Source organism: Kogia breviceps, chromosome 8 (assembly GCF_026419965.1).
Source record: "Kogia breviceps isolate mKogBre1 chromosome 8, mKogBre1 haplotype 1, whole genome shotgun sequence".
Classification (NCBI taxonomy): domain Eukaryota; kingdom Metazoa; phylum Chordata; class Mammalia; order Artiodactyla; family Physeteridae; genus Kogia; species Kogia breviceps.
In genome coordinates, this window is record NC_081317.1 from 105,030,139 (window position 1) to 105,048,353 (window position 18,215).

The window sequence follows — 18,215 nt, forward strand, 5'->3', positions numbered from 1 at the left end:
CTGCCCAACCCACCTCCTCCACCACCACCATCTCAGTGGTTGCCTTTAATTAGTACATGACATCCACTTTCTAGGTTTTAGCCTCAAGCACCTCACAAATTGTGTAACATGATCAAGGAACACTTCCTTGTGCTGGATCAAAACTGCCTGTCTATCTGCTAAGGTCTTCATCCTCACTGTGGAAGCAAGGACCAAAAACTGTGCATGTCTCTTCTCAAGCACATGTGCCCCACTTTTGCCAGAATCATTCAGAATGTTTCCTGGGAGTTTATTCTTCACGATTTTACTCATTTCTCAGATTAAAGGTATATCATAATCTTTTTATGAGGGTTTTCTTATTATGTATGCTATGAGGTAATGTCTCTCTCATCATTAAGTTTAAACTGTAAATGATAAAAACATTAATATCCATTAATGATTTTGCTGAGAACATAGCATAGGATTTGGACTAGATTATGGCTAATCTTGAGATTCTACAAGTCTATGAAATGCAGTATCACTATTAAATACTCTGAGGGACTGTGAGAAGGAGGAAGCAGTGGATTTTACTGAATATCTGCAAGGCAGCAGACACTGTTAGCCATCAGCCACTTTGTATATTAGCATGCTTAAAATTCTTTGTTATTATCTCCACTTCACAGGTAAAGAAATTGAGACTAATATCTACAGATCAGGAAGATTAGATATGCTACTTATGGTCATACTGCTAATAAACTAGTAAAACTTTGGTTCAAAGAAGAGCAGATTCCAAAATCCTATACTCTTTTCTCTATACCTCTCTGTAGTGGAGTGGACAGGGCTCACCTGGCATATGACTACCAATTCTTCTAAAGCATAGAAGATTATCTCAGTATCTAAAATCCTTTTCACAGGGGAAAGCCTTATATTAGCTATGAGAGTTAAGACTTCAAATGCAAATGTCCTATGGAGTTGAAATCACTAATTTACATTGAAACAGTCCATTCCAGTGGCTGGCTTGGACAGGTGGCAGAATTCAGAGACAGGCATGAGAAGAATAAGATGACAAAGGTGACACCTGCAGAACAAGGTGAAAAGATAGAAGAAGCTGAAGGACCCTACTTTACAATTTTGCTTGTATTTTCCTAATTTAGAAATATCAGTCTCAATTTCCATATCCATAAGGTGGGGATGCTCTTGTCCATGACTGCTAATTGGGAGCAAGTGAACTCTATGAGAATAATTCTGCTATCCAATTACTGTGGGTGAATGTTAACACCAAATGTATTTCTGCCATTATGTTTCCTTTTAGAAAAGGTCATCCTTGAAGTGAAGGGTCAAGAAATGGTTTATCCTAAAAGGCTTCCTCTGATACAAAAGCAAGATATTTGGCACACCCATGAGGATGACATACAGGTACAGGCTTTGATTTAATAAAAAGATGCATTACTTTCACAGGCATAAAGAAAGCAACCTGTCTCCAATCAGAAGCAAACAAGGGAGGTGTCTTGATTTTTCTGAGGGCTCTCACTTAGCTTACTGCCTGTGCTTGGTGGGTGGGAAATAGAGGTTGGCGGAGCAAGTCATCCCTTGACAGATTAGGAAACAACAAAGAATAAAGCTCAGGTTTTTGGGGGGGAGACATTTAAACTCTTCCAGTTTATGTGAGGAGTTCCACTAACAGCTTTCCAGGCTGATCTAAGGCAACCTCATTTGTTCTGAGCTGGTGCAGTGGAAAATCTGAGCATTTTGCTTTCCCGGTGATCTAATACGCAGATTTATTTACCTCACAAATTCCACAGCAAACTTGGACAACTTTCACAGGAACACAAAGGCCTAGTTAGCCTGTTGCTCAGAAGAGTGTTCATTCAGGTGTTAAAATTTAAATACATTTAAAATTCATTCCAAAAATAATAAATATTTAGTTTCTTGCCTGCCCATCTATGAATTTTGCATCTTTATAATAAAGTTATAATTTTATATTAAACTTGTAATCAAAAAAGTCCTAACTAATGTGTTCCTCATATTCAACAAACACAAACCTCCCCTCTTCCTCCCTCAAAGCTGCCCCTCTTCAAAAGACCCACCTTTCAGTGGTGACAAAGTTAAACATACCAGAAACCTGGGGCAATCCTTGACTCTTCTCTTTTGCCTCTTCTATCAAGCAATCACTAAGCCTTGAAGATTCCAGTATGTAAATAGTCTTTGGCATCATCTACTCGTCACTATTCCTGCAGCCACTCCTCTGTTCAAACCACCGGTACACCATCAATAACCTGTCGATTCTTTTTCTGCCTACAGTCCGTGATTTCTGCTTATCCATTATCCATAGTAAGCAAGTCATCTAAAATAGCAGTCCAACTTCTGCATTTTTCTGCCTAAACCTTTTGCTTCTCTTCGCTCCTAGGATAAAGTCAAAATCCTCTTAAGTGACTTAGTGGGCTGTACATGATTTGACTCTTTCCTAACTTTTCGTTTCTCATTTCTATTCAACTTACACTTGATTTTCTGGCAATATTAAACCTCTCTCTGTCCTTCAAATGTATCAAGCTTCCTCCTACCTTAAGGGCCTTTGCCTCAGGGCAAAGAAGAATTGTTGTATGAACTAAGCCTAAATAGAAAAATCTTGAAAATTCACCTTTTAAAATCAAGGTGAGTCCTATTATGATTCAATACCTTATAGATGTATTAGTCTATAGTATCCTAGTTTTCATAAAAACTTCCAGTGAATTCGTCAAGTCCTTGTTATCTATACTAATCTGAATTCCTACTCCTCTAAAATAAGCCCATTTCATTTCAGCACCTTAATAAAATTACATACCCTGTTCTCCAGTTCCTAATAACAATTACATACCCTTAATAACAATTACATACCCTGTTCTCCATTACTCCCTATATGCTCACTCTGAGAGTTCGTACATTACTTCTTTGTAAATCAGTGGAACAAAAGAAATTTGAAAACTGTAGTTTTTAAAGTGACTTCTAAGTTATTGAAAATAGATATCAAACCAGGTTCTGTTGGAGAGGAAGCTAAGGGCTGGGAAGAATTTAATTTATCAAGTTAACTGTCTGTAAGCTAAATAATTCTAACTCCTTTAACTTTCTTCTTTAGCTCTCTTCACAGCCTGTGTTGTTGTTGTTGAATTTCCACTGTGTTCCTTTGGGCCGTTCCCATACACAATAGCTCTGCCTCTCAGCCCCAGACATTGAAATTATAAAGAATTGTCAAACGTTAAGTAAAATCTAAGGATAACTCCATTGAAGAATTGAGACTCTGGCCTATTAGCTAAAAACAAACAAAAGTACGAAACAAATAAATAAACAAAAAAACCTCTCCTTCCGCTCTGAGTTCCCCACTGGACAAATGTACAGAAATACAAACCTAATAACATAATATATTGATAACTTGTTTAAAATCTGCATATTCTAACATTCTTAGGATGGAAAAAAACTAACATTTATTGAGCAATTTCTGTTTGCCTTTCCTCAAATTTCTCTTTTAATCCCGACAATATCCATATGAAGCAGATATTGTTTTATTTCCATTTCACAGAGGAAGAATCATAGATTCACTGAAATAATAACTTGTCCAAGGTCACAATGCAGGTGATGAGGCTGATGCTCTAACTCAGACCTTCCTGCTTTCAAAATTACCCAATGCTGCCTATGCCTCAAGTAGCCAATCATAATAGACTAGACATTGTTTAATTCTGTTAATCAGCCTGGAGTGGTATATTATAAAATTGTAGACATGCAAAGCACTTGAATCTGATGTTGATATCTCCAGTGGGCAACATTACCCTCACTTCCCCAGCTCTATGAAGTGAATGAGTTTAGTGCATACCACTGAGCCTCCCAAATCTGTGAATATTATTTATTCAGACGTTTTCATATAATATGGTAGCAAACAAAAACTTGGTCTTATTAATTTTGATTTTTCTTTTTCTTTTTCTCCATCACCACTTTTTTCCCATATTTCACCTATGAGTTTCATTTGGCTTGGTTTTAATCATAATGAATAATTATTATATAACCTGATGTTGAGTATTAGAGGTGAACCTTCATAGGTCAACGATGTCATATCTGATTGTTTATTCATCCAGTGGAAACACTGACTGGGTCAACTTTGTTTTCACTATAACAAATCCATTAATAGGTGAAATGTTACATTTGTATGTGTATGTGAGGCAAAAAAAAACCCCATTAATTTAGAATATACTATACAGCCAAGTACTTAACTAAAACTTTTATATATGCTATTTCAAAATAACCACAGAAATGATTGTATTCTTCTTATTTGTGGTATCTCTTTCATTTTTACCAACAGTTTATCAGAAAACAAATTTACACAGAGAGCAGAGTTGAAAGAATCTTATAGTGACCATTCATATACCCATTAATATACACATATACCCATAATCCCATCAAGACACACAAATACAAATATGCTCATTAACATTTCACTGTATTTATTTTATATCATATTTCTTTGTCTATCTATTCCTCTACCATCCATCCATCCTCCATCTTATTTTTATGCATACCAAATTATATTGCAGACATTAGTATACTTCCCCCTAAGTACTTCAGCAAGCATATGATTAGAGTTGAATATGTGTTGACAGTTTTTCTTTCGATGTAAAATTTTCATGCAATGAAATGCACAAACCTTAAGTGTACATGCATTGAATTTTGATGAATGCACATACCTGTGTTACCCAAATTTCTATACAAATGAATTATAAAAGAACTGCCACTCAGAAAATTTCCTCCTACTCCTTCCTAGTCAACTTCTCTCAAAACCTGGTCACAGAGGTTTTACTCATCATAGATTATTCTGTCCATTCTGGAAGTTTTTATAAATAGAGTTATACTTCATATACACTTTGTGTAAGGCTTCTTTATTTTAGCATTCCATAAACAGAGATTCATTCATGCAGTTCATGTATCAGAAATGTGGTTCTTTTACTTTCTGAGTATTACTCCATGATGTGTATGTGTATATATTTGTGTGTGTGTGTGCATATACATAATATGTGTATATACATATACACACACACACACATATATATACACATTAGCATTTTTTAATCCATTCTATTGATGGAGACCTTGGCTGTCTCCAGTGTTTGACTATCATGAGTAAAGCCTGAATGAGCATTCTTGTATAGTCCTTTTATAAATATATGTTTTCATTTCTCCTTGGTGAACGCCAAGGAGTGAAGTTTCTGGATCATAGGGTATGTATATGTTTAGTTTTATAAAAAACTGTCAGATAATTTTCCAAAATACTGCAAACAATGTATGAGAATTCTAGTTGCTCCAAATCCTCTTTGTCATTTTGTGTTCTCACCTCTTTTTAATTTTAGTTATACTGGTGGATTTGTGGTGATATTTCAGTTTGGATAAGTTTTCAGTTCCCTGTTGAAAACTTTTTAATGTGATTATTGACCATTTGTATATCTTTTGTAAAGTGTCTGTTTAAATATTTACCCATTTTTAATTGGGTTAATTTTCCTTTACTGAGTTGAAGATCTTCATATAATTTAGAGATTAGCCCTTTGTCAGATATATTTCTTGTTAACTGTTTTCTCTATCCTGTTACTTTTTATATTCATTTTCTTAATATTCTTTTAAAAAGCAAAATTTATAATTTTGAAGAAATTTCAATTTACTAAATTTTCTAACGTTTTCATGGTTTTAGCTTTTAGTTTTGGTCTATTATCATCTTGAATTTATGTGTGTGTGTGTGTGTGTGTGTGTGTGTGTGTGTGTGTGTGTGTGTAATTTGAAGGTGGGTCAAGGTTCTTGGTTTTGCATATACATAGCCAGCCTCTTTTGTTGAACTGCCTTTCTTTGGATTGGATAGCTTTTGCACCTTTGACCGAAAGCAAATGACTATTTCTGAGCTGTCTATTTTATCCTGTTCACCTACTTTTCAATCCCCAAGCTATGACCACATTGTCTTGATTACTGCAGCTTTAAAGTAAGTCTAAAAGCCAGTGTGGGTAACTTCTACAATTTTGCTCTTCTTTTGCAGAATTACAAAAATTCTAGATCCTTAGCATTTCTCTATAAAATTTAGAACTCACTTGTTAATTTTTATTTTTTAAAGAGGCTGCTAGAATTTTGGTTGTGATTTTACTGAATTTAAACATGAATTTGAAAGAATTGATATCAACAATATTGAGTCTTTGTGTTGCATCTCTATATTAATTTAGATCTTCTTTAATTTCTATCAACAATGTTTTGTAGTTTATAGTGTACAGCTCTCATATGTCTTTGGTTAGATCTATTTCTACATATTTAATGCTTGCAATGCTCTTGTAAGCAGAATTGTTTTTTATTATTTCATTTTCCTATTGGGAGGTCTTCATCTATGAAATTATCTATTGTTTCATAGATTACTTAGAGAGTTTCCTCAGCAAATATTGGCAGTTGTATATGTTTCTTTCTAGTCATTATTCCTTTTATTTCTATGCTTTATTGTAATGGCTAGGAACTCCAGTACAATCTGAGTAGAAATAGAAGAGTTGGCAATCTTACAGTATCCCTGATCTTAAGGGAAAAGTGATAAATATTGAATGATTAATATTATATTGCCAGTAGACTTGTCATTTGTGTACTTTATGAGATTAAGATAGCTCCCTGAGAAGTTTACTGAAAGCATTTCTTCTGCATCCATTGAAATGTCCATATGGTAATTTACACTGATTGATATTTGAATGTTAAACCATACTTGCATCCCTGTGATAAAACCCTCTTTGCTGTATACAGTTCACAAAGATTTTCTTAAGGATTTTGACACCATGTTAACGATAGATATTATTCTGCATTTTTAGTTTTTTGTGTGTGATGTCTTTGTCACATATTTAATATTAAGAGGTGAATTGGGAAGTGTTCTCAAAAATGAATTGGGAAGTGTTCTCTCTTCCTGTATTTTCTGAAGAATGTTATTTTTAGATTGTTGAATGAATTCACGAATGAAACTACCTGTGCCTTGAGGGTTTTTTTGTGTGTATGTGTGGGGAGGAGGTTTTATGATTACAAATTCAATTTTATTGAGAGGGTTATTCAGATTTTCTATTTCATTTTATGTCAGTTTTAAATTGTAATTTACAAGGAAAATGTATATTTCATGTAAGTTGTCAAATTTTTGGTATAAAGTGTTTCATAATATTCTCTGATTATTCTTTTAATATCTGTGGTACCTTCAATGATAACCTTTTTATAATTTCTAATATTGGTAATTTGAGTTCTCCCTCTTTTTTTCTTGACAAATCTAAAGAGGTTTATCAATTTGTTGATCTTTTCAAATAGCCAACATTTGAATTTGTTTATTATTGCTATTGTCTGTTTATTTCACTGAATCCATCTATTATCTTTATTATTTAATTTGTTCTACTTATTTAGTGTTTACTTTTTTATGAAAACATTTCATCTTTTTGTCATAGTATTTAAAATATTTAAAACCATGACATTTCCTTCAAGCATTAATTTAGATGCATTTCAAACACCTTGACGTCTTTTATTTTTATTATAATTCCTTTCAAAATATTGTCTAATTTCTTTTAAGATTTCTTCTTTGATTCATGGATTATTTAAGAGTGGGTTATTTAATTTCCAATATTTGGTAGTTTTTACATATCCTTTCTCAAGCTTTGTATGATATCATTTTTAAAAACATGTATTGCAATTTGTTTTATGGCCAAACCTATGTTCTAATTTCTTAAAAATACCTTGAAAAGAATATGTATTTTGCAGTTACTAGGTGAAGTGCTCTATAAACAACAATTAGGACAAAGTGGTTGATAGGATTATTTAGATCTTCTATTTTTACTTATATTACTTGTTTATTTGTTCTGTCAACTGCTGAGGGAGGAATGTCAAAACATTCAATTATGATTTGGAATTGATTATCTTTTCAATTTTTAAAATATTTTCTTCATGTTTTGGAAGCTTAGCTATTAGGTTATACACATGTACTATTATTTTTTCTTTATGGTGAATTTACTCTTTTATCATTATGTCACTATGGAATGCCCATCTTTCGGGGAACTGTATTCTACCTGATATTAATACAGCTTAGCTCCGCATTCACATATTTACTGTTTCCATAATATACTATTTTTCATGCCAACCTACCTGTGTCTTAACATTTAAAATGTGTCTCTTGTAAGATGGCAAGTTGTTGGGTTCTGCCTTTTTAGTGAATTCTGACAATCTGATTTCTAATTGGAAAGTTTAATCCATTAACATTTAATGTTATGAATGATATAGTTGTATTTAATATTGAATTTCTGTTTGCCTCTGATTTTGTTCCTCTGGTTTTCTCTTCCTGCCCTTCTGTGGATCTTTGAATTATTTGATTTCTTTTTTACTCTTATCTACTGGTTTTTTGTTTATCGATTGTTTTTATAGCAATATCTCTCTGCTTTAGTTTAAAGCTTTTGTTTTAGAGGTTACAATATTTACAGTTAATATTGTATAATTTTATGTAAAATGTAAAAACTTTGCAATTATATTAAATCTATATCTATGTACATATGATATATATATGAATACATATTAACCCAACAGCTGTATATTTAAATATATATAGTATATATATTTATATATGATACATATACATCACAATTTTTTTGCATTAATTTTGACACTTAAGGCAAGATTTTTACTTAGATAATATTTTCTCTAGGTTCTTCTCAAAATGATGCCTTGCTAAAACTGCCAGAATCTTTTACCATCTTTACCAAACCATGAAATCTAGGTAGAAAGGCTTTTCATGTGACTGGGATTGATTTTGCTTATTTGCTTTTAGCATAAGAGGATCTTGCTGAGAAGTGAAAGCAACCTAGAGCCTTCACTCTCACATAATAGGTTTTATCTGCTAACTTTTTAGAACAAGTGAATCTCACTACCTCTTTGCCCTCTTTTCCAGGCAGTTCCCAGCCTCAGATTACAGTGAGACATACTACTCCACAAAAGGAGAGCAGATCACCAAGTCTCCTCAGATCACGGTACCTTATAGGACATCCTATGTCTCTTCTCTGAAACTATTGTTTCCTAGTATGATTTTTAAACCCAATCCTAGCTTTACAAGCAGCTTCAGAAAGTGCTACATCAGAATTTATTCCTGCATTGACTACCATCACTGAATGATTCTAGAACAGAAACTATGACATTCTGACCTCTAAAAGAGATTGATCACTGCCTAACAAGCAAATCAATGACTGCTAGTGTACTTTCCTTTACCACACTGACTTCTATGTACCCAAAATGGGGTTAAGTCTGGAGGAAGGGTAAAGTAGGACACCAGAGAAGCATAAGGTACCATGATGGAATAGTAATTAAGCTAAAGGATAAAACTTAAAGACATGAAACAAGTTTAAAACCTCCATCTAACTGACCCTTATGGGAGTCAAATCCTCTTGCCCTGTCCTTCTGATGCACCAACACTGAGTCCTCTCCTTCATTCTCCAAATGAATCTTTGTTCATTAATTATGAATATTATTCCAGTGGATATGAGTTCTATTTTTATATTTATTCCCCTTTACAGAACATGCCCACTGCAACCTTCTAGCCAAGGATGACTTTATTCTCTTCTATTAAATGTATACTTTTAGGGCTTCCCTGGTGGTGCAGTGGTTGAGAATCTGCCTGCTAATGCAAGGGACACGGGGTTCGAGCCCTGGTCTGGGAAGATCCCACATGCCGCGGAGCAACTAGGCCCGTGAGCCACAACTACTGAGCCTGCGCGTCTGGAGCCTGTGCTCCGCAACAAGAGAGGCCGCGATAGTGAGAGGCCCACACACCGCGATGAAGAGTGGCCCCCGCTTGCCACAACTAGAGAAAGCCCTCGCACAGAAACGAGGACCCAACACAGCCAAAAAAAAAAAAAAAAAAAAAAAAATTTTCGAAAGTTATAGCACCAAAAAAAAAAAATGTATACTTTTAAACCATATTGCCTCTGTTTAAGGCAGCTGTCAACTATGAAATCTCAGTCATCATACAACCTTTGTAAAATAGAACAGTAGGAAAACTGGGTAATATTCTTTTATACAGTGAGTGGTTGTTCGTCTGTGAGAGTCTCAGGTCCAGGACCATGGAAAGTGTCACACATAGGCAGGAGTTGAACATAAGGAACTGATGGAAAGAGAAATTATTTGGCAGAATCACCATGGATGGAACACCCAGTAGGGAGTAATAAAGATACCAACTTGATCGAAGCAGAGAGGCAGGAGACAAAGGCACAAGGGGACCTGGTTGGAGAGTGAGACCTAATTTCTGCGATCATCAAAAATTTTGACTTTATTTCATAGGTAACTGGGGAAAATTTATAATACTAGCACAGGAGGGGTAGTTTGATAGGATTTTAAGATGGATTAAAAGAGTAATATTTCAAAGGAAAAGGGTCACATTTCTGAGGTTAGCATCAACTAATAGACTCTTAAATTTGTGAGAGAAGAATTTATACACGGCTTCACACAAAGTAATCATGCAATTAAAATAAAAGCCTTCTAAAGTAGCTTCAAAATTTTCCAATGAAAGAATGTAATGAATGAATGCATGAATGAATGCATAAATGAACATAAGTGTAGTTTGTGAAAATGAAATAATGATTTATTGTGAACATAAAATATGTAGGTATTAATATTTATATAATACCAATACATGTACTTATATCAATAGCCTCTTCATCTATTTTAGGATCACTGTTTTTACCAAGGATCCATCATACATGAATTTGATTCTGCTGCCAGTATCAGCACATGTAATGGTCTGAGGTATGCACCGTATCTTTCTACCTTTATGAGTTTTCCTATGAATTTTCAAAGATATTCACTTCTCTTTTCTAAGACCTTTAAATAGAAAAATTAATGGAAAAAAGCTACTGTATATTTTCAGCATGAGGATCCACTCCAGCCCATTGTTTATGTTCATTTTTGACAAAAAGATGTAAAACACAGCCCTAAGCAAGACAAATTTTTCAGTATATGATCAAGGGATTCAGAGTTGGGAGGTGACTGGAACTCATCCAGCCTGTCCTCTCATGTTACAGATCAGGATACTGACATCAGAGACTTGCTCCTGAACATTCATTTTGCTGGTGGTTGAACTCCATCCAAAAACCAGGCCTACTAATTTCTAGGCCTGTGAATTCCCACTGCATCACACCACAGTGCTTCACAGCTTTTTACTAAATTAGGCAGTGTTTCCAGACTCTGGAAAGTAAAAAAACTGTCAGAAGTAAAGCCTATATAAGTTGTCTCTAGATCTTGGGCTCAAGGACAAAGGAAGAAGATGTGGAGAGGCAAAGAGTAGAAGAGCAAGAAACCTGTGTCTTCAGTCTTTAGGATTTTACTTGAGTAGTTCCCAGTATTTTCAAGAATGAGAAACCATTTAATGACACAATTACCACATAACAGTGTCTGTACCTTCATATATTTACTCTGTAATAAATGAATGACGGACATGAAAATTCACAAAGTTTTTGCAAGAACTCAGACTTGCCAGAGGTCCTCAGCCCCGGGTGGGAATTGTTACTCTACCTATGCTTCAAAGGAGAGATTGGGCTGTTAAACTTCTGAAAATCCAGATGAGTTGACTCTTAGAAAAGTTATTGAGTCAAAGGTTACATGCCATCTCACCTCTTTGTCTCTCAGAATACCTGGCTACATGCTTACATGAGGCCTTGACTCTGCAGTTTCCCTTTCTTAAAAAGGCAAACTCCATAAAGTAGAACAGAGAAATATTGTGTAAGTAATGTAGTAGTAAAATGAAAGAGATCTTAAAGAGATATTGTATTCCCAGTTTCCACAGGGGGTTCTTCAGGGTGAGTGACCAAAGGTACCTCATTGAACAAGTGAAATATTCAGATGAAGGAGAACATTTGGTGTTCAAATATAAACCCCAGATGCAGCAACCTGCCAATTATTCTTGTACAGAGTTCAATTTTACCAGGACAGCTGTTCCAAATGACAATACTAAATCCATGGAAGACTCCAAAATGGAAGTGAGTGCTTAGTTTTAAATTATCTTTATCCCAAGTCAAATGCCTCTTACTTTCTTACTGATCTCAAGAGAGAGATTATGAGCCCACTTAATGAAGTGTATAGGCTGCTTGAATCTGACTCTTCATTGTTTGAAATCTGAAATGTCAAACTTTTGTTTTTGTTATCTGTACAGAAAGTGTTCATTCCCTACAGCAAATCTCAGTTTGTCTCATCAATTTCTAAGAAGGGGGATATCTACAACCCTACACATAGATTTATAGTATTAGGGCTATAAATGGCTGGAAAGAATGAAGTTTACATCTTGAAAAATCTCTCTTAGATATTGTCTTTTCTTTCCTGCCACTTTTTTGGGAGGAGTTATTGATGATAAGCCAGGTTATCCCCCTTTAATCAGGCCAAATATTCTAATTGTTAAGGTGGAATTTCTAGTAGAATGAAGGCACAATGATAGTCCTCCATATTTTAGGCTTTTCTATACTTGTTCATATCAACTTAAATCCCCTCTACATGTTAGCCTTTAAGATCTGTGAGTGTTTATGTTCTTCACATATCCATGGTGTAAACTGTGTCTGAAACTTACTAGATGCCTAATAGATGGGGTTTTTTTAATTGAATAAATCAATCAATAAATGATTACTTAGTTCAGGAGAGAATGACAGTCAAATATTTGAACAATATGCCTCTGGTTTATATTCAAGAGGATATGCATGTACCTCAATGCATGACACTGAAAGCTGAAAACTTGGAATTTCTTGGTTTTGTGTTTTATAAAATAAAAGATCTATAATTAACAACTTTTATATGTTTCCTTGGAATTGACATTCCCACAAAGGGAGATTGGGAGATAGAAGAGGAGTAGAAGGAATACAGTCACTCCTGTTGGCCAGTTATATGTCTTGCTCTCAACTGTAAATGGTTCTTTTTACATGAGCCTACTTAGTAAGCATTTACTTTGTAAATTTAAAAAAAACCAAAATGTTAAAAACTGGATTCATGATTCTTTATTTATAATCCTTATTTTACCTGAAAGACTAAACAACAAAATAAAAAGATAATAAAATATGGAATGTTGTTTCAGGTTTACCAGAATCTGATGCATAGAATCACATGTTTTAATAATATAGTGGGTTTTATTTACCTATATTTCTAGAATTATTAGATATACTCCTGCATGTCAACTTCGAATAATACTAACATTTCTTACCTTGAAAATTTTAGCTTAAAATGTTAAGATAAGAGACATTAACCATACTTCATTCAATTTTCCATAAATTTCCAGAGTATGGAAAAAGAAAAGTATATTGAACTGTTCATTGTTGCTGATGATAACATGGTAAGTTTTCAGGTAAACATTTGCTCCCCATTCATTCTTATAAAACTATAGTTGTGATTTTTAACAAAGAGAAAGTAATATTTAAATCAGAATTCCATTCCGGATTCAATGTTCTGTTTTTAGCTTCCCCAAACAGACATATATAAGAGATGATAATGTCCTTTGGCAGTATAGCACACTAAGCCGAAATAGAACCTCCCTCCACATTATGAACATATGGAAATGATGAACAACTTCAAAAAATTGAAAATATGTCCACAATCTATAGTTGAGCTAAAAAAAAACCCAGAAAATCTCTAAGTGCTAAAAATGAGGCAGAGAATCTCCATCAAAACAGTAACTAAAAACAAGACAAAACAAAACAAAAAAACAGTAACTAAAATTCACAGGCATGGTGACACAACACACAGTATATAGAATATATTGCATAAGGCCCTGAGCCACATCTCTGAAAGGGAACTGGAAAAGCTCTCTAGTGAAACTGCAAAGAGAAAGGAAACGTTTTGTTTGTCTGCCTGTAGCAATGGGCAGGGAAAATATTATGCATGGGAAAATAAAATCCTAAGCCTGGGTCCTGCACTGATGTGGGGCATGACCTACTTTTCTTAAGATACAGAAATGCCACGCCAAGCTTTCAACAAAAATACTGATTAGAAATTCGGTAAACTGCTAGACTCCAAGTCAAAAATGCCCTATAATCATAATCCAAGGTAAAACTAATCACACGAGGAAGAGTCAACCAACATAATGAAAAGAAGAATGAGCTCTCCAAGAACTGCAAATCATCCAACAATATTTCAGATTATACACCTTACAGCAGAGTATAAAAAGATATACAACAACAACAACAAAAAAAACATGGTTACAGGGTAAGAAGGGTTGTTTTTTACTTCTCTATTAGAAAATTTTAGGCTAAGCAGGGAAAAAACTCAACAAAAATAGAAAAGATTTGAACCACATAAATATAGGTTTGATCTAATCAATTGATGGATGTATACTGCGACCAGAAAAAAGACAATATGTATTCATTTCAAGTTCAAACAAAACATTTTCAAGAATTAAACTGACATTTTGCCACAAAGGAAGTAAAACAGATAGGAAAGATATATATGGAGAAGATCACTGCTTTTTTTTAACCACAACCAAATTGGAAGGTATAACAAAAAAATTGTTAAACTAGACTACAAAAAGAAAATTGATTTGGAAACTAAAAGGAAAATACATTGCCGAATATTAGTTGACTAAAAAAGTCAAATCTGAAAGCATGAAATATTTATCATGGCAAAAAGAAAACATTAGTTGAGATAAATTTTTCTAGATGCAGATGGCGTAACAGTAATTAGAAGGACATTTGTAGACAAACATTTATATTAAAAAGAAAGAAATTTAATGAATTAAGAGTCTAACTGGAAAAGTTAGAACATAAACACAGAATAAAACCAAAAAAGAGAAGGAAAAATAATTTTAATAATGAGAAAAATTGATAAAAAGCACAAGACAAAAAAAGAAAGTCAAATGCTAGTCCCTTGGAAAGATAAATAGAGGAACTTCTGACAATACTTATTAAGACAAAAATAGAAGTACAAATAAAATTAGAAATGAAAGAAAAATATAACTGTAAATATAGGAAAGGTTATATATCATTAAAAAATATATGTACAACCTTGTGCCAATAAATTTATGAGCAGAAGAATGTAGTACAATGTTAAGAAGCTGACTTGAGAAGAAATAGGAAACTCCAAAAAGAATATAACAAAGTTTTAAAGTTAAATAAGTAGTCCACAATCTATTGACAAATAACTAGGCTCAGATGAGTTTAAAGACAAATTTCACCGAAATTTATTGTAACAGAAAACCCCATCTTTTATACACTATTTTCAAGAATAGGAAAAATTCTTCATACATTTCATAGTTATTATAACATTCATATTAGTTATCTACTGCTGTGTAAGAAACTACACAAAACTTAGTGTGGGTCCTTTACACAGTTGCAGTAATCTGATGGATCCACTGGGCTGGCTGGCTGGTGTAACCTGGCCTTAGCCACTTGTCTGGTATATAGTGTTGGGTTTGGCCCATGTGTCCCCAGTAGGCAAGCCTGTTCTTCTGGTATTATAGCTGGGCATCAAAACATCATGAGAGAGACCAGGCTTCAATGTACAAGAGCTTTGCAAGCTTCTGCTTATAGGACACTAATTAATGTCTTATTAACTAAAGTCATATGGCCAAGTCTAGAATCAATGGTTGAGGGAACCACACATCGGTGCAGATACCCGGAAGAGTGATTCCTTAAGGGTCATTACCATAACAACCTGTGATGACACTGATAACAAATCCAGACAAGAAAGTAAAATTATAAGCCAATTTCACTTACAAATATGACTGCAAATACCCTAAAAATATTTGCAAACCCAATCCAGCACATATCAAAGAAAAAGTGTGCATAACAATGAAGGTTTATTCTAGTAATGCAATGGATTTGATAATTAAGAGGACATTTATGGGCCTATCAGGAATAGTTTCAGTAGAATAGTGGCATTTAAATCAATGAGTAGTAGGTTGAGGAGTGGGTAGGAAATGAAAATTAAAGGGATTCTAATGTAATATCTTTGGGGTATTCAGATATTTAAGATAACAGGCGAGCAATGGAATGTTAACTATAGGATAATTGCAGCATTCAGAAAAGGCATTTTTTAAAAATTTTTATAAAAGAAGCTTGACCATTTGCATTTATCTCTACAGGATACCTTATGTTATTATTAAGTGTATTTTATTAGGTCTAAATTGATAATGTTGAGAACAAGTACAAATAGGGTATCCATCTGTAAGAAGAGAACAACATACAAAATAAGCGGGAGCAGGAAACTGCTTTGTCTTCTTAGCCTTTTCCTGGAGAGAAAGGAGGGGGAAACCACAATTTCTTGCCCCTCTCCACCATATCCCTGGCTCCAGGATGATCCTTGATTATATGCTCCTTAGTTTGTGGCCACCATGGATACAGGAGTGCTGACAAAGTTGGTTTTTGCAATATAATGGTTGCTGTGGAGCTTTAATAAGTTTTGTTATGAATATGGACTCTAAAGAACACTTATCAGTTGGTTTAATAAATCAATGTAACGTAATAGATTTAATGTGAAGAGGGAACAGAGTTATAAAGCAAACCTTAAAGTAGTGCCAAGGTGAAGCATGACTTTTGCAACTGCTATATCTAGTTATTTTATATAAAACATGTATTTCTGCATAAGTTGCCCAGATTTTTTAGCTCTCTGGAAGGAAAGCCAATGAATTTTTTTCTTTGAAATATCTCATGATGTGGAATTTTTATTCAACTCCTATGATTAATGAGTATTGATCTGATGTCTATATTTCCAGTATCGCAGGAATAATCACCCTAACCAACTGAGGAATCGAGTTTGGGGAATGGTCAATTTTGTCAACATGGTAAGATCTGATACAGTCTGAATCAAGCCCAAAACACAAATGTAAAGAAACTTTTAGGATAGATCTCTGCTGGACTTTTGTAGTAATACTGATATTAAGACAGCCCAAAACATAACAGTTCACCAAGTAGTCTAGCAAAATTCCATTGAAAAAGAAATCACAGCAACAAATGCATCATAGCTCTAAGTTTTGGGTTTTCTAAGTAAATGACACTTAATATTTACATAAGTTTCAAATATTGGTCACTATCACAAAATTTATAAAGCAATGTACACAGATTTGAATACCCATCATGAGTAAATCAAATCCACTATTTTAAGTCACTCTTCCATGACCTTTGCACAGCAAAAAGTCTTTCAAGCTATAATTTATTGCCCATGTTTAGACAGAGAAATCAAGGGAAATATTTCTGGAAAATTCACTAAAATGATTCATTTGTCTAACATGAAATGAACTAGAATCCTGTTAAAGAAGCAATACTGTGAATTATACACATCTTTTTAAAGCTGACTCCTTCCGACCAGCTCCATTACCAGGATAAAGAGGCCCCGAAGAAAGACACTGTAAGAAATCGCTCCTTTAGATCAGTGGTTTTTGCATTCACCACTTGAAGGACATTTGATCTTTTTCTAGTTTTTTACTAGAATGTTTGGGGCCTGAATCAGAACTGAGTGCACTGAATTCCTGGGTTAGATGAGGCCACCAGTTGTGCCCCACAGATTGGGGAAGCCACGGGCTGAATGAACTCTGTTCAATTTCCACAGTTGAATGGGCTATGTAGCGTCTCACAGTGAGACCCTAGTCAGACAGGCTAAAGTCTATATTCAGCAATGAGTGGGGCTGCAAATTAAATTCCCTGCTTGGGCACAGCAGGAGAAGCAGCCCTGAAACTGGTAAAGCTCTTTGTTTGTTGCCTTAACTCAAGCTGACCCCAAGTTTCCCAGCTGAATAGGATTACTGGCTTTGCTTGCAAACTACTGGCTCTGTCTTCCCTTCTCTCAGCTTGAGCACCACTGAGATGCACATCTTTCAGGTGTTCTCACCAGCTCTTCCGGTCAGATGGGGCTGGAAAACACTCTCCACAGTGCGCGGGGCTGTCTCAGCCCCCTAGCATGGGCAGGATGCGGAGGAGTTGCTTCAGGTACTCTCAATTTCCCAAACAGGATTGGAGAGGCTGAGAGCTACCATTAGCCTTGGATATAAATTAATCCCTTTCCTGGGCATTGTGGGGAGCTCCCACACCCAGTACTGGCTTTGCTCTGGGGGTAATCTCAAGTGCCGCTTCTCCTGTTTCTTATATCTTGCAATTGTCTTTATTACTCCTCTAATACTGACCCAAATATAAGACTCTGTCTCTCTCCTTGGGGTCCCATCTCCAAAACTGTTGCACATTGCTGAACTTTCACTAAAGATTTTCAGTTCAGACTGGGGGCTCATACCACAAACAATTTAAAGTAGCATAGTC

General features: G+C 34.6%; 1 protein-coding gene across 1 annotated transcript; it reads left to right on the top strand.

Moving 5' to 3' along the window:
- The first annotated feature begins 253 nt into the window (after positions 1 to 253).
- On the top strand, positions 254 to 17,361 carry LOC131760867 (disintegrin and metalloproteinase domain-containing protein 7). Its single transcript, XM_067041076.1, has 9 exons — positions 254 to 305; positions 1,271 to 1,380; positions 2,540 to 2,610; positions 8,900 to 8,978; positions 10,670 to 10,746; positions 11,783 to 11,975; positions 13,256 to 13,309; positions 16,682 to 16,750; positions 17,257 to 17,361. The coding sequence occupies exons 1-9, from the start codon at positions 254 to 256 to the stop codon at positions 17,359 to 17,361; spliced, it is 810 nt and encodes a 269-aa protein (XP_066897177.1).
- Positions 17,362 to 18,215: the final 854 nt, after the last annotated feature.